The 17,526-nt window shown below is 43.2% G+C and overlaps 1 protein-coding gene across 6 annotated transcripts in view; it reads right to left on the bottom strand.

Annotated features, from left to right (window-relative positions):
- The window catches only part of LOC140204075 (sodium- and chloride-dependent neutral and basic amino acid transporter B(0+)-like), a 120,273-nt gene that overhangs the window by 52,999 nt on the left and 49,748 nt on the right, over window positions 1–17,526 (bottom strand). For all 6 annotated transcript variants that reach the window (XR_011887515.1, XM_072270375.1, XM_072270372.1 and 3 more), the window contains one exon: window positions 32–157. Coding sequence is in view for 5 of the 6 variants with exons in the window: in XM_072270375.1 (XP_072126476.1) it covers window positions 32–157 (126 nt within the window). In the remaining variant the exon portion in view is untranslated. The remainder of the gene's footprint in view (window positions 1–31; window positions 158–17,526) is intronic.

The raw sequence follows: 17,526 nt of genomic DNA, 5'->3' as shown, positions 1-17,526 counted from the left end.
ATTTAGTTAAAGGTGGTAACATCACTCTTACCTAAACCTGCAAATTGAGTGTCCAGTCCCAGAGTGAGCAACATCAAGAAAAACAAGATGGACCACAGAGGTGCCCAAGAAAGGTGTGTTAAAGCCTCTGGATAGGCAATGAAAGCCAAACCGAAACCTAAACAGTAGATACAATCGTAGTTAATGCTCCTTAAAAGTATGCAGTACTGTATATATAGTAAACACAAGCAAGTGTACGACGGGTGATTGATATGTTCGTGGCCTAGGGTACGATTCAATTTTAGAAAACCTAGCACATTTATTTTTCCAACATTTACACACTTAGTCCAGCAGTCGTGGAGAATACAGATCCCTTCTCTGTAGAAGTCGGCATCTTGGACCTCCAGAAAGTGGTCCACAGCAGGGGTGATTGATAAGTTCGTGGCCTAAGGTAGAAGGAGATGAGTTCTTAACTTCAAACTTTCTGCATTATCACTCGGAGTTGAATTGCACGTGCATGCAACAAGAGCTGTAAAACTCATCTCCTGCTACCTTAGGCCATGAAGTTATCAATCACCCCTGCTGTGGACCACTTCTACAAAGAAGGGATCCGTATGCTCCACAATGGCTGGACTAAGTGTGTACATGTAGGAGGGGATGATATTGAAAAATAAATGTGCTCGGATTTCTAAAATTGACTCCTTCTACCTTAGGCCACGAACTTATCAATCACCCCTCATACTTCATCTTGGAGGAATGTACAGCATTATTTGAAGCAGCAGATTTTTAATTTCATTAAGGTGGTATATGTTTCCAAGTAAACTGTGATTACACCTAATTCATAACCTGGTATATTTAATTTCCAGGCATGACTCTAATGTCACACTTACCGTCCATTTTTTTCCCCTGCATTCTTTTAATTTGTTCTTTATTCTCTTTGTTAATATGTAGAAAACTACTTTAGGGCAGAAACCCCAAAGTCTCTTCTGATATAAATTATTGTTTAAAGACACATTGATTTATCTTGAGTCAGTTCATCACTTTACACCTGTTTTATTTTCCCATTAACTGTGGTGCTTAAATGTATTTCTGCCTGCTGGGCATCAACTGGGCATCTTTCATTTAATTTACAACTACTATTAAAGTATCAGTGTCTAGGAAAGTTTCCTTAATCAGTACATGGAAGTCCCAATGAGAGAGTCGGCAATACTTGATCCGTTATTAGGGAATGAGACAGGGCAGGTGACAGAAGTTTGTGTAGGGCAGCACTTTGCATTTAGTGATCATAATGCTATTAGTTTCAAAGTAAATATACAAATAGGTAGATCTGGTCTGTGGGTTAAGATTTTAAATTGGAGAAAGTCCAATTCCATGTTCTTGGTACACTTCAAAAGTGAAATTTGAGAATGCAAAAATTGTATGAGCCTGTCAACATAAAAATTACAGATAACAGGTTTAGATAACTTTGGTTTTCAAAAGATATTGAGATGCTGGTTAAGGAAAAAAAAGGAGGTGCACAGCAGGTGTAGGCAGGTAGGGACAATTGAGGTGTTTATGCAGTATAAGAAATGCAAGATAGCACTTAAGAAGGAAATCAGGAGGGCTAAAAGAAGGCATGAGATTGCTCTAGCAGACAAGATGAAGGAGAAACCTAAGGGATTCTACAAATAGGTTAAAGCAAAAGAATTGCGAGGGACAAAATTGGTCCTCTGAAAGATCAGAATGGTAATCCACGCGTGGAGCCAAAAGAGATCGAGGAGATCTTAAATTTCTTTTTGCATCTGTTCTAACTCAGGAGATGGGCACAGAGTCTGTAGGAATGATGCAAAGCAGCATAAACTTCATGGACCCCGTACAGATTACAGAAGAGGAGGTGTTTGCTGTCATGAGGTAGATTAGGGTTGATTAATCCCTAGGGCCTGACGAGGTCTTCCCTCAGACCCTGTGGGTGGCAAATGACAGGTGAGGTAGCAGAGGGTAGCTCATGTTGTTCCGCTGTTTAAGAAAGACTCTAAAAATAAACTAGGAAATTATAGACCAGTGAGCCTGATATCAGAATTGGAAAGTGATTGGAAGATATTCTAAAGGACTGGATACATATGTATATGAATAGTCAGAGACAGATGAGGGATAGTCACCGTGGATTTGTGCATCGTATTATGGCAAATGGCAGTGGGTCCAGGTCCTTGCTGAGGCAGGAGTTGTTTCTAGCCATGACCAACCTCTCGGAGCAGTTCATCACTATAGATGCAAATGCTACTGGACGATGGTCGTTAAGGCAGCTCACACTACCCTTCTTGGGCACTGGTATTAATTGATATTAGTTGTTCACAGACTCAACAAATTGGAAATGAGTACGAACCTGAATGTCAGAAACTATCACAAACTGCACCAACAGTTACGGCACGATTACAGGATGAAACAGGAAGAGTTAAACAGTACAGAGAAGACCGTCACAGACACAAACAAAGGAACCCGTGAGTAACAGGGAAAGATGGATTGAAGTTAAAGTGAAAATAACATGGCGATGGCTTGGGAAAGTTGACGAATTAGATAGAACTAATGAAGGCTGTGAGCCACATATCGAGAGGGTTGAACTGTATTGTAATGTGAACAACGTAGAGGAGCAAAAGAGAGCCCCTATGCTTCTTAGCTTAATGGGCCCAAGAATGTACAGTTTTTTACGCAACTTAGTAACCTTGCAAAGCCATTAAGCAAGACATTCATCGAAATTGCTACCTGTTCACAAAATCACTTGAGCTCTAATCTGCTGGTAATAGCTGAGAGATTTAGATTTTACAAAAGGAACCAGCCATTTGAAAGCATTACCGAATACATAGCACAACTGTGCAAACTTTTCCAGTACTGTGACTTTAGAGATGGACTTTCTGATGCATTAAGGGACAGGCTTGTATGTGGCATGCATAGTCAAAGCACTCAAAAGAGGTTACTATCCTAAAGTGACCTAACCTTAGAATGGACATTGGGCATCATAATATCATTAGAGACTGCAGCAAAGGGTGCAGCAGAACTATAGAAAAGCTAAAGTGAACTACACAAAATGTCCCTGAAAGGTGCAAAAAGGCAAAAACATTAGCTATGTGGCAAATCATCCCATGATGCAAGTGACTGTTGATTCAAAGAAAAAGTCTGCAGAAATTGTCACAGAGAAGGTCAAATGGAAAGAGTGTGCAAGGCAGACCAAAAGCACAACCAAGTGAAAAGTCTCAAACACAAAATGAAGCAAATGTATAAAGTTACCAGATGTAAAACTGAATCAGACAACATCAAGTCTGACAAAGGTGAACTGTCATGCATAGAAATGCATGGTACTACTGCAGAAGATTGCAATATAATATGTATCACAACAGATGTGTCTGTTGTAAAACTGAAAATGGAGCTATAAACAGGGGCGGCTTTGTCTATAATTCCAGAGGCTGACTACAACAGACTGTTTTCTAAGATACCATTAGAGAGGACTTCAGTAATGCTAAAGACCAACATAGGTGAAAAAGTGTCCTTCAAAGGCAAACTGAATGTGAAGGTGACGTGTGGAAGCCAAGCACAGCAGTTAGAGCTTTATGTATTGAAAAGTGGAGGATCAGCACTTTTTGGACATGAATGGTTGAGAAAAATCCAATTAAAGTAGCACTCAAGCAAAGCTCTCAGTGTGGCATCAACAGGCAACTGCAGCCCAAATGGTAGCACTAACCAGAGACTTACACAGCTGCTTAATGCTAATAAGAACATGTTTGAGAAGGGTTTTGGTAAACTCAAAGGCATGAAGACCTGGATGAAGCAGCAACACCAATATTCCATAAAGCATGTCCAATGCTTTATACACTGTGTCCTAAAGCTGATGCTGAACTGCACAGCTTGGAGTCATCTGGAACTCTCTCTAAGACTGAGTGTAGCGATTGCACCATTCCCATCGTCACAGTAATCAAGGTTGGAGCCTTCGCATAAGTTGGGATTTGAAAGTGAGCATCATCCTGGTGCTGCATACTATCCAGTATCCCCTGCCACAAATAGAAGGCATTTTTGCATCTTTGGATCCTTGTGAGGAGAGGTTTTCAAAGATACACTTGTCACAAGCCTATCAGCAAAGGCGATTGAGGAGTCAAGCAGGAAGTTCCTCACGACTTTCAGGGTCTGTTGCAATATAATCATCTCATCTTTGGTGTCGAATCAGCTCCAGCAACTAAGTGCTCCATGATATCCCAGGAACATAATATTAGCTTGCTGACATTACTGTGACTGGTAAAGATGAAGAAGAATTCCTCCAGAATCTTGCTAAGTTGCTTACCAAACTGAGTGAGTATGGTCTGTGCAGAAAGAGAGAGAAATGTGAGTTTTTCAAGAATGAAATCTCACAATTTGGACAAGTCATTGACAAGCATGGCTTACATAAGTCACAAGAGAAGATTGAAGCAGTGCTGGATATTTTCCAAACTGGAAAATATGTCAGAACTCAAGTCATACTTGGGCCTTGTAAACTACTACCACTGGTTTCTCCCAAACATTGCTACAGTGCTGCATTCATTGAACGCATCATTACAGAGAAGACCAAAGTGGGTCAGAAAGATGTGAAAAAGCATTTAAGGAAACAAAGAGACTAATAACATCTGATAAACTGCTCACCTATTATGACACATCCCTGCCCATCAGACTGGTGTGCCATGTGTCTTCTTATAGTATTGAGTCATTTTGACCACCTTATGAAAGGTGGATCTGAACGCCCAATTGTGTTTGCTTCAAGATCACTGTTGAGCACAGAACACAACTACGCACAGATTGACTGAAAGACTCTTAGTCTAGTATGGGTCATAAAGAAGTTCCACCACTACCTGCACAGATGAATATTTACGCTAGTGACAGATCACCAGCCCCTCATGTCCATTTGAAATCCCTGAAAGGGAATTTCATTGATGACTACCACCCAATGTTGGAATGGTTACAAAGTTGGGCACTATTCCTAGGAGCCCTCTTTTATGACATACAGTTCAAGTGTACCAAGCAACACAGCAATGCTGGTGGCTTGTCACGTCTTCCACTATTGGTAACTGAAGAAGAAAAGTCTTCATACTGAGACCTAACAGAAATGTTCCATACAGCATTGGTGGACCAGTTGCCAAAAGTCTATGAAATCACGATGCAAGGATAGCCAGCTCATGATAATCCTTTGTTTGCAGAGTTCTCAACAAGATGAGATCAACTGCTAGTGTTTCAAAGAATGTGATGTGTGGATCTCATGTTGTTCCCTCTAAACTGCATGCCAGAGTATCGGAAAATCTGCATGAAGGACACCTGTGTACAGTCAAGATGAAGAGTCTCGCCCAGAGCTGTGTGTGGTGGCCAGAAATAGATAATCAGATTGAACACTTGGCCAGAAGCTCGTGAAAATGCCAAAAAGTTCAGATTGTACCCCAGAGCACCCTTACACCTGTGGGAGTGGCCACTTTCACAATGGCAAAGAGTACATATTGACTTTGCTGGGCCTTTCATGAACTCCATGTTTCTGTTTGCCGTGGATACTCATTCAAAGTAGCCGGAAGTTATACAAATTAAGTCAACCTCCTCAGCAAAGATTGTCTTCACTCTGAGACCTATCTTTGCCAGAAACAGCTTACCAGAATAAATTGTGAGAGACAACGCACCACAATATATGTCAGAAGAATTCCGACTGTTCATGAAGAAAAATGGTATCAGACATTTCAAGTCAGCTCCTCACCACCCAGCAATGAATGGGTTGGCTGAAAGGTTTATTCAAACCTTCAAGAAGTCCATTAAAGTGATGGACAGGGAGGACATTTCTCTTCAGCACAAGGTGGACAACTTCCTTTTTGTGTATCAGAACTTTGGTCAAGCAATTACAAATCAAATACCTGCAATGATGTTCATGAGAAGGATTCTGAGATATCACATAGACCTCCTGAAACTAGACCTCTGGAGGGAAGTACAGAATAAACAGTTGAGCCAGTTTCCAAGTGAAGCAGCAAGGGGCTTTGAGATTGGGTAGGGAGTCCTAGCACGCGATTACCAAGAAGACACGTGGACAACCTGGTAGGATAGCTACAAAAACTGGACCACAGTTGTACATAGTGGATGCTGGAGATCAGACATGGAGACATCATGTGGACCAGATACTAGATGCTCAACTGAAGTGCACACCTGAGTCAATTACATCCAACAAGATGGAGACATTACAGTGACCAGACTTTTAGATTATGAGGACACTCAGTCCTCGTTTATTGTCATTTAAAAATGCATGCATTAAAAAATGACACAACGTTCCTCCAGAATGATATCACAAGAAAACACAGGACAAACCAAGACTAAAACTGACAAAACCACATAATTATAACATATAGTTACAACATCGCAAAGCAATACCATAATTTGATAAAGAGCAGACCATGGGCACAGTAAAACAAAGTCTCAAAGTCCCGATAGGCTCATCATCTCACACAGGTGGCAGAAGGGAGGAACTTTCCCTGCCATGAACCTCCAAGCTCCAAGACTTACATCTCTGTGATGATGTCACTGACAGCAATGTAACACAGAAACAGAGAACGTGGGAGGGAGGGGAGCTGGGGGAGCTTTGGGGTTCTAATATTTAACTGTCATTCATTCTTTGGGAGCACTCCTCTGTTTTTGTGGATGGTTGCGAAGAAAAGGTATTTCAGGATGTATATTGTATACATTTGTCTGACATTAAATGTACCTTTGAACTTAGACAAGACACCTCTCAGACCTGATGCCACTCTACAGGACCAGAGGTGCTGTCCTGAAAGAAATAGACTGTATCCTTAACACTGAGAAGTTAGTTATGGACTGCTATTGTGAAAGCATGTTTATTTGGAATGTGAAAGGGAAATTGAATGTTTTGTACGTACACAGTTTATGTTGCATTAATCTAGAGGGAGGAACTGTAATGTATGGATCTATTTCTTTTAGAGCAATGACCAGCCTCCTTACGTAGCACAACATATTGATCTGATGTCAGCATACACACTGCTGTTTAAGTATGTGCATTGCTCTCTCTCTCTCTCGTTTTCTCACTGCAATGTGAATACACCAGTTAAAGCAATCTCCTGTGTATATTCTTTTATCTAATATATACAGTATGTAGTTGTATGTAGTTGCAGACACAACAATGAGGTAGTAAATTGGATTAGGCATTGGTTTTGTGGGAGAAGCCAGCGAGTGGTAGTAGATGGTTGCCTCTCTGATTGGAAATCTGTGACTAGTGGAGTGCCGCAGGGATCGGTACTGGGTCCATTGTTTGTCATCTATTACCAACAATCTGGATGATAATGTGGTTAACTGGATCACCAAATTTGCAGGTGGCACAGAGATTGGAGGTGTAGTGTACAGCAAGGACAGCTATCATGGCTTGCAGTGAGATCTGGACTAACTGGAAAAATGGGCTGAAAAATACCAGATAGAATTTCATGCAGAGTGTGAGATGTTGCACTTTGGTAGGACCAACCAGGGTAAGTTTTACACAGTGAATGGTAGGGCACTGAGCAATGTGGTAGAACAAAGGGATATGGGCACACAGGTCCATAATTCATTGAAAGTCATGTCACAGGCAGATAGGGTCATAAAAAATGCTTTTGGCACTTTGGCCTTCATAAATCAAAGTATTGAGTACAGGAGGTGGGATGTTATGTTGAAATTGTATAAGACATTGGTGAGGTGTAATCTGGAGTATTCTGTGCAGTTTTGGTCACCTACCCACAGGAAAGATGTAAATAAGGTTGAAAGAGTACAGAGAAAATCTACAAGTATGCTGCCAGGACTGGAGGACCTGAGTTATAAGGTGTCGTGGACCCCGTGACGGGAATAAAGAACCAGCAGAGATGGAAAACACTTTGGAGTCCAGTATTGCTATAAACTAATAATATTTATAAGTAACTACGCAATACAGTAATATAAATGTAAATAAATCAAACAGGTTAGCAATGATTATATATATAAGTATATCAGTAAGTGTGGAAATATATGTATGAAAAACCAAACTTCTTTCAGTCTAGGGGTAAAAAGATACAGTCTTACGATGATGAGTAAAGTTCAGTTCAGTTCAGTTCGTGGTATTGAGCTAAGTAGTGATGGAGAGAGAGAGAGAGAGATTTGAGTCTTCAGGTGAGCTGACACTGTCGATCTTTCCGTTGTCCTTCGAAATCCTTTAAAAGTCACCGACTGTGACTTTAACAAAGGGGACCGGTTTTCTGTGGTGGAGCTATCCCCCAGGCGAGGTGGACACATGGACAACTCCTCACCAGTCAACCTTTTTCCTCTTTCCACTGCAAGAGCGATGGATCGATCAACCTGATCGATCTCCAAAACCCACTTTTTCTGCGGGCACAACAATGCTCATTCAGTGTCCAAACATGTGTCCGAGGTCTATCACCTGACCTCCTATTTTATCTTCCTGTGCTGAGCATCAACTGTCACTCAAATAACCCCTCCTTCCTCTCTCTGTGAAGAAATGCAAGCAGGCAAGAAGTCCTTGAAGAAGTATCAACAACCTGCCAAAAATCATGTCCATTTAATAATGCCCTCGGTCACCATAGCAACTTACGGGCTGCTCGGTGCTATCTCCACTTCAGCAGAAATCCAACAGTTAACCAGTTCTTTCTTGTTCCTTAAAGTGACAGTCCCACAGTTAGTCTTCATCTCTCTCTCTCTCTCTCTCTCTCTCTCTGTTACAAACAAGTCGGTGTTAAATAACTCTCTTTCTTTTCCAAAGCACAGTTCATAGGGGTAATTCAGGGTCCCGTCACATAAGGAAAGATTGAATAGGTTAGGAGTTTATTCCTTGGAACGTAGAAGGCTGTGGGAAGACTTGATAGAGGTATACATAATTATGTGGGGTATAGATAGGGTAAATGCAAACAGGCTTTTCCCACTGCGGTTGGGTGGGACTCCAACTAGAGGTCATGGGTTAAGGGTGAAAAGTGAGAAGTTTAAGGGGAACATGAGGGAAACTGCTTCATTCAGGGGGTCCTGAGAGTGTGTAATGCCAACGCAACTGGTGCATGCAAGCTCGATTTCAATGTTTAAGAGAAGTTTGGATAGGTATGTAGGTGGTAGGGGTATGGAGGGCTATGTTCAATGGGAGTAGGGAGCTTAAATGGTTCAGCATGCACTTGATGGGCCAAAGAGCCTGTTTCTGTGTTTTAATTTCTAGGCCTCTGACTCTTCACTCATGTCCCTATATATCCTCTCTCACCACCAACCAGGACCCTAAACTGTCCTTCCAGGTAAGGTAGAGACTCACAATGCCTATGCTGTGTTCTCCTCTACATCAAGAAAACAAATGTATACTACTCAACCTTTTTGTGGAGCAAACAACCATTTTAATTTTTGTTCCGTTCTCACACTGACCTGTTTGTCCTACCTTCTCCACTATCATGGTGTAAGACAAAACGCAAATTAGAACAAAATCCCATATTTCGCTTGGGCAGTCTACAACCCAATGGTATGAACACTGATTCAGAATTCAAGATTGTTTGATGTCATTTCCTGTACACAATTGTAAACAAGAACAAAATAATTGCTCCTCCAGATCCGGTGCAGCACAGAAAAGAAACAGGAAAGATAAAGAATAAAATAATAATAATAAATTACATTAAATATTAATACATAAGATAGCCTATATAAATTGATTGATTAATAGTTAATAGGCATCCATTAGTCTCGTGAGACCATGGATTTGCACCTTGGAAGGTTTTCCAGGGCACAGGCCTGGGCAAGGTTGTATGGAAGACCGGCAGTTGCCCATGCTGCAAGTCTCCCCTCTCCATGCCATCAATGTTGTCCAAGGGAAGGGCATTAGGACCCATACAGCTTGGCACCGGTGTCATCGCAGAGCAATGTGTGGTTAAGTGCCTTGCTCAAGGACACAACACGCTGCCTCAGCTGAGGCTCGAACTAGCGACCTTCACATCACTGGACCGACGCCTTAACCACTTGGACACGTGCCAACACAATTGATTGATTGGATGGCCATAAATGATACTAGCCTGTACATAGGTAACTGACAGAAATAATAAAGTAGTGGTGGAGTTGGGTGGGGGTGTTGATCAGCTTTACTGCTTGGGGAAAATAATTGTTTTTGATTTCGGTGATCCTGGTGTGGATTATTTCTCTGATGGGAGTGGGATATACAGTCCTTAGATAGGGTGAGTGGGATCTGTTATGATGTCATTGGCTCTTTTCCAGCACCTTTCTGTATACATGTCCTTGATGGCAGGTAGGCTGGTGCCAGTGATGCGTTGGGCAGTTTTGACTACCTGTTGTAGAGCCTTCCTGTCCATTGCAGTGCAGTTTCCGTACCAAACAGTGATGCGGTTTGTCAGGATGCTCTCTATTGCACGTCTGTAGAATGACGTGGATATGGATGAGCACAATCCAGCTCTCTTCAGCCTCCTCAGAAAGTAGAGACGTTGATGAGCTTTCACGACTCTGTAGAATGTGTTCTGTGACCGAGAGAGGTTGTGTGTGATGTATTTGAAACTACTTGCAGATCCCACTGTTGTGGCACCGATGTAAAGAGAGGTGTGAGTGGCAAGAATTCTCCTAAAGTCGATAACCATCTCCTTTGTCCTGTTGACATTAAGGAACATATTATTTGCGTGACACCAGGCCCTGAGTGCTCCACTAGCTCTCTGTAGGGCATCTCATCATTGTTAGTGATGAGCCCTATCACTGTCACATCATTGACGAACTTGACGATGCTCAGATGTTTGGCTGTGCAGTCATGTGTGAGCAGGGTGTATGGCATTGGACTCAGCACACAGCCCTAGGGGGATGCCTGTGTTTAGGATGATGGGAGGGAGGAGCAGTTATGCATCCTGACTATGCATTTTGAGTTTTACAGTTTCAGGTTACCCACATCTCCTGTGTTCCTTTCCCACACCTATTGGTCCATCAAGATTCTCTCTTGCCCTTTGTTCACCTTTTCAATTCTCCACCCATCCGCTTTGCACTGCCATTTATGTTGTCCCATCTAGTACTATTTGCCCATTGCCCATACACCAATCCACCTACAGTATGTTTCTTCTCTTGGTGCTCCTTCATACCCTCCATCCCTACTTTCCCTATCCCATTCCCTCATCTGGCTCCATCTGCACGTCATCCACCACCCAATCTAATTCCACTTGTCACCCATGTTTTTGTACTAGCCATTTTTCTCTGCACTCTTAGTGCTGATACAGGGTCTCATTCCTAACATTGACCATCCCTTTCCCTGCACAGATGTTGCTTGACTCACTGAATAACTACAGCAGTTTGTTTTGCCAGCAGGTTTCTGACTGGCCAATCTACCCTATGCCAATGCTAGACAGCTCTCAGGTGCCAGATTAAATTTGCTGACGACACTACATTGATTGGCCTTATCTCAAATTATAATGAAACAGCCTATAGAGAAAAAGTCATCACCCTGACACAGTGGTATCAAGAAAACAACCTCGCCCTCAATGTCGCAAAAACAAAGGAGCTTGTTGTAGACTACAGGAGGAATGAAGACAGGCTAGCCCCTATTGACATCAATGGATCTGGGGTTGAGAGGGTGAACAGCTTTAAGTTCCTCAGCATACACATCACCGTGGTCTGTACCTACTGGCTGTGTGGTGAGAAAAAGCACAACAGTGCCTTTTTCAGCTCAGACAGTTGAAGAAGTTTGGCATGGGTCCCCAAATCCTAAGAAATTTCTCCAGGAGCACAATTGAGGGCATCCTGACTGGCTGCATCACTGCCTGGTATGGGAACTGTACCTCCCTCAATTGCAGGACTCTGTACGGAGCGGTGCGGACAGCCCAGACACCTGTTCAGGACATTTACAGAGACAGGTGAGTAAAAAGGGCCCGAAGGATCACTGGGGACCCAAGTCACCTTTGTCACAAACTGTTCCAGCTGCTACCATCCGGGAAACAGTACTGCAGCATTAAAAGCCAGGACCAACAGGTTTCAGGACAGCTTCTTCCACCAGGCCATCAAACTGATTAAGTCACACTGATACAATTGTATTTCTATGCTATATCGACTGTCCTGTTGTACATACTATTTATTACAAATTACTATAAATTGCACATTGCACATTTAGACGGAGACCTAACGTAAGAATTTTACTCATGTATGTGAAGGATATAAGAAACAGGGTCAATTAAATTCAATTCAAAAATTCCTTTCCTTATCCAGCACTGATATCTCTGATTTTTCACCAGAAAACTTTAAAGCCCAATCTCTTGCATGTTGTGAGACTCATATTTCTCAGTTTAGGTTCAGTTGAAGAATGTCTTTTGCAGGTACTTTTCTCTATTGCCTCTGAAGGGGACTCAATGTGATGCCTGCTCTGTCTCATCTTGTTGAATAGCGAGACCGCCTCATACCTACCAGTACTTCTCTCCAGTGACTTTTTTCATGCAACAACATTAGGGAGCTCATCCAGGATGCCTTTGCAACTCACTATAGAGTCAGTGATCTCAGTAGTCTAAGTGGGTGAGTAATTTTTAAATCAGCATTCATAATTGGACCTGTTTCGGTTGTTGGCTACAGGATTGCTTGGTACCATCAACACGCCGGAGAGCTGAACTGGTAGATAACTGGTTGTGTGTGTACCCATGCGTATGTTTTTATGTAAGAGACTAAACTTCGTGTGTTAATTTGGTGAGACGGGGCCACCAGCTGCAAAGGGTGGTTATTGAAGGTTCGGAATGCCAGTGTAGCATGTACATTTGCGAGTGCGTATGCCTTGGTGTAACAGATGCAAAGGAATACAGCAGGCATTATGAGTTTAGATGCACATATGTGGCAGATTGCGGAGAACATATTCTGCAGTTTTAACCTAAAACATAGAAGATAGAAATCTACAGCACATTAAGCCCCTTCAGGCCCACAATGTTGTGCCGACCCTAATCTAGAAACTGCCTAGAATTTCCCTAGTGCAAGCCTATTTTACTAAGCTGTACATACCTATCTAAGAGTCTCTTAAAAGACCCTATTGTTTCCCCTTCCACCACCACCGCTGGCAGTGCATTCCACACACTCACCACTCTCTGTGTGAAAAACGTACCCCTGACATCCCCTCAGTACCTAATTTCCAAGCACTTTAAAACTATGACGCCTCATGTTAGCCATTTCAGCCCCGTTAAAAAGCCTCCGGCTAGCCACACGATCAATGCTTCCCATTATCTCTATCAGGTCACCTCTCATCCTTCGTTGTTCCAAAGAGAAAAGGCCAAGTTCACTCAACCTATTCTCATAAGGGATGCCCTCCAATCTAGGCAAAATCCTTGTAGATCTCCTCTGCACTCTCTCTATAGTATCCACATCCTTCCTGTAGTGCGGTGACCAGAACTGAACACAAGTGTGTACTATTACTTTGTAGCCATCATTTATGTTTTGCAAACTGTGGGAATTAGTGTGGAGATATTTCAGGGAGAGGTTTTACCCAGATATACAGTATCTGTCAGAATGCCACCTATTGAGGTCAAACAACGTCAGGTTGAGAGCCCTGATGACCCAAGGGAGCCTCTGACCTTGATTACGACCTACATAAGCCATTTACCCTTGAGGAGAAGCAGAGCATTTTGTCAGATCTGTCCTCATTAAGGCCATCTGAGGGTATGCAGAATTCTGGCGCAAGCTCAAGGAAATGACTGAAATTCACCAGATGCACCCCAATGATGCACTTGTGCTGGTAAAAGCAAAGTGCCCGAAAAATATGTGGAACAGTATGGCCCAGTGAGTGTGGGATGGTACATGGGCAACTACTGGGAATGCCAACAACAAAGAGAGATATTGCTTTTTTAAAGTGGAAGTGAGACAGCGACTGGGAGGAAGTAAGAGTAACTGGGTGGGCAATAATGTCAGTGATTCAGAGAGCTGAAGAGACAGCTATAGACTATGCAGAACATAAATAACAAGCGTTTGAGAAGTATTCAGGTTGGATAATTCAGAGGGCATGCACCTTCCTGTAGATTTTTCTGTGTGCCCAAACAATAAAGGTACTATCCTGGGAGCAGACACACTGAGTAAGGCAAGTGTGATCATAGACTCCGGAAAAGGATAGCTAACATGGACCAGTCAGATAGTGAACATGTGTGACCTGCAACACAGCGAACAAGACCCACAGAGGGACAGCAGCCCCAAGCAGGGAGGAGAGCCAGGGCGATGTGTGGGAATTAATGTCATGAGGTCCCAAGGGGAGGGTCGAACACAGTCAGGAGCTGTTAGAAGTAGTGCAGTTGCCTGAGATGATTACAGTAAAGGCTCACCAGAAAGGGGAGAGTAAGGAGCAAAAAGGGAATGAGTGGGCAGACATCAGTGCAAGGAGGGCAGCGGAAGAACAAGAAGGAACAGAAATTGTAAGTGCACAGAAAGAAACTACAACTGCCAGTTTAGTAAGATTACATGGAGATGTGAAGGACCACAGTAACCAGGGTAACACATTGTGGGACTGAACAAAACAACAGCAGCACATTGTTGATCACAGAGAGCCGGAGGAAAAAGAGATAGTCCCTCCCGCAGCCCGATGACCAAGTCATGGTGAGGGTGTTGCCTGTAAAGACAGGGTTTGCTTCCAGATGGATAGGACTTTTTACGAGTGACACTTGTATCTGGGTGCAGACTGGGTGAGGCAGTCAGTGGAAATACTGGACTCAAGTTAAACTGCATGAATCTCCTTATTGCCCCCACTGACAGAGCAGGGAATCAAGTGTATCCAGTAACCCTGTAATTACAGGGAATCTAAGAGATGCACACCAACCAGCCACAGCAGACCTGACCACACTTGATGGAAGCAGACCCACAGCAAATGTCAAGGACAAGGATACCGAGAGAATGCGACAGAAAGCCAAGAATAGCTTGTTAAAGTGCAATGCTAACAGTACTCTGTAATGAAGGCTGGTTGCTGAAGGCAGATGATTAGTTGTATAGCATGGAATAGAAAAGATATTGGGGAAAATAGATGAGAAAGAATTTAACTTACAGCAGTTTACACAACTTCAATGGCACAGGAGACTGAGAAAGCGAAGAAATTGCACACAACATCTGAAGACAGTCACTTCTAGCCTGAGTGGGGAGTGAGGCCTTTTCAGCAGTAGGGCCAGTGATCGACTGGACAGTTCAGAAGGGGGAGCCACCAGGGAGAGGTCCTTGCAGTCATTCAAACAGAGACCACCTCAACCCCTTCCTGTACATCAATGACAGGGCCTGTGAACCTGATACATTTACCTCACTGGTGCTCCTCAAGAGAGAAAGTTTTAACTACCAGATATGAAGGGGTGAAGATGATGAATGGCCAACAGGGATATGAACGAAGCTACATTTTTAAAGACTGCTGTTCAAATCTCTGGAACATTCTCTCTGCTTATCGTTTTGCAGGTAACCATTAGGGATGATAGGGTAGATGCAGATGCACATAACGTAATTGGGGAAGGGGGAATTCTGGGGCAGGGTACTTCTGCTGCCCTATTTGAGTAGATTCTCCTTAAGGTTGGCCTTTCCTGGTACTAATTTACTTTTCTCCAAGAGGGCCAAGAGGAGGGACTGTAGAGTGTTTTTTGGGGGTTAGCACATATAGCAAATAACTTCAGCCACCAATATTCAGATCTATATGAATATGACATTCCAAGGTTGTCAAGCCGAGGAGTGGTAGTAGGGACAAGCTCCCACTACCTAAAGGTGCTCCTCACGGCATGCGCCTCAAATAGCCTCTGACAACTAAGTCCAACTCCTGGCCTTCTCGTGTGGCTTAGCCTCTAAGCCCGGCGGAACTGTTTCTACTGACAGGAGAAGGGGCGAAGGCAGGTCCTGGCGCCTTAAAACCCGTGCTTCGGGTAGACGGAGCTCATCAGCCTGGGAAGGCAGTTCATCTAAGAGAGGGAAAACTCTGATTTCAAACCTCCGCTGCCTTGTGGCCATACCCACTGATGGGAAAGGCTTCGGGAGTAAACCCTGAGGACAAATCCGGAGCTGGGGTACCTAAGGCAGTCCGACATTGCCTTCAATCTCATTCTGGCAACTCCTGCAACGACACTGGTGCCAAGCTGTATCGGCCCTTGCCCTTCCCTTAGACAACATCGGTGTCGTGGAGAGGGGAGACTTGCAAGGCATAGGCAACTGCCGGTCTTCCATACAACCTTGCTCAGGCCTGCGCCCTGGAGAGGACACCCCAGCGTCGCCTCAGAGACTGTCACTCCCATGTGGGCCTCTACAGCCACAATAGACGCTGCTCTAACACAGACTGAAGCAAGACCTTCCAGGCGCAGATCCATGGTCTTGCAAGACTAATGGATGCCACCACCACCAACATGAATATGAACTGTGGATTAAATCAATAATATAGCTCTGAACAGTGGGTTCCTAAGAGCCATGAACCACAATTAATTGGAAGACCAGACAATGCTGATTTAAATTCATTATTTGGGTGTCTGTAGTGTGGTGTGAGGAGGGAGGTGTGAAGGTTGTGTGTATTTTGGTGTCATTTGGGTGTCTAGTGTGGGTGTGAAGAGGGAGGTGAGAGGGTGGACTGTAGTTCAGAGGAAGCATTGTAAATATGGAATTGTCCTTCATTCTTTAGCATATAAAACATTATGTAGTGTTGGTTTCGGGGTTTTCCTCCAAAAGGGTCTCAATGTGATGCCTGCTCTATCTCATTTTGTCAAATAAAGACACTGCTTCATATCTACCAGTGCTTCTCACCAGTGATTTCATTCATGCAACAATATTAGTAATAGTGTTAGAGACAGCTTTCTGATGATCCAAAGAGGGGTCCTCTTCAAGGGGTAGGTATGAGCTGTTTGAGAGTTGCTTGCTGGCCTCAGCAAGGTAGAGGTAATTCCACCACACTACCACAGTGCCCCTTTGTCTGTGGGTTTGATGGTAAGGATTGGTGTGGGGAGAGAGGAGGGCAGTGCATTTGAGGAGGAGAGAGGAATGCTGAAGTAAAGAAGGTTGAAGTCTCTTGGCAATTTGAGATGAAATGATCCAGAACAGGCAGAGAACCAGACCCTCTATCTTTTTATTGGGTAATCCTCATAGTTCTGCATTATTAAGAACTGCGATTTGGTGCAGCAGGTAGTGCTGCTACCTAATAGCCCCAGGGAGCTGTGTTGGATCTTGACCTCAGGTGTTGTTTTTGTGCAAAGACTCAGAGGTTTTCCGCAGGTGCTCTGATATATTACAAAGTTGCTGGTGGGTTATAAAGTTTCCCTCAATATAGATGAATGACAATAAGAATCAAAAGGAAGTTGATGAATGAGAAAAAATTGTAGTGTTATAGAGGGAAAAAAGGAGAGGAGGAATGGGAATTATAGGATTGCACCTCAATTGCAAAGCAATCATTGTAACTAATGGGGCAAACAGCCTCCATCTACACCACTGTGAGAATCAACTATCAAAACAAGATTACAGATACTATACAGAACATCTTGGCAGATATTTCATTTTGTTTGCAAATTTCCAACAAGAAAAATACATGGTCATCAATTTGCAATCTGAGAACATGTGTCAGTAATTTCTATTATTAGCTACTGA

This window comes from Mobula birostris, chromosome 10 (genome assembly GCF_030028105.1).
Source record: "Mobula birostris isolate sMobBir1 chromosome 10, sMobBir1.hap1, whole genome shotgun sequence".
NCBI lineage: Eukaryota > Metazoa > Chordata > Chondrichthyes > Myliobatiformes > Myliobatidae > Mobula > Mobula birostris.
Note: the sequence above shows the minus strand (reverse complement) of the source record. Positions and strands in the feature narration are given on the sequence as shown.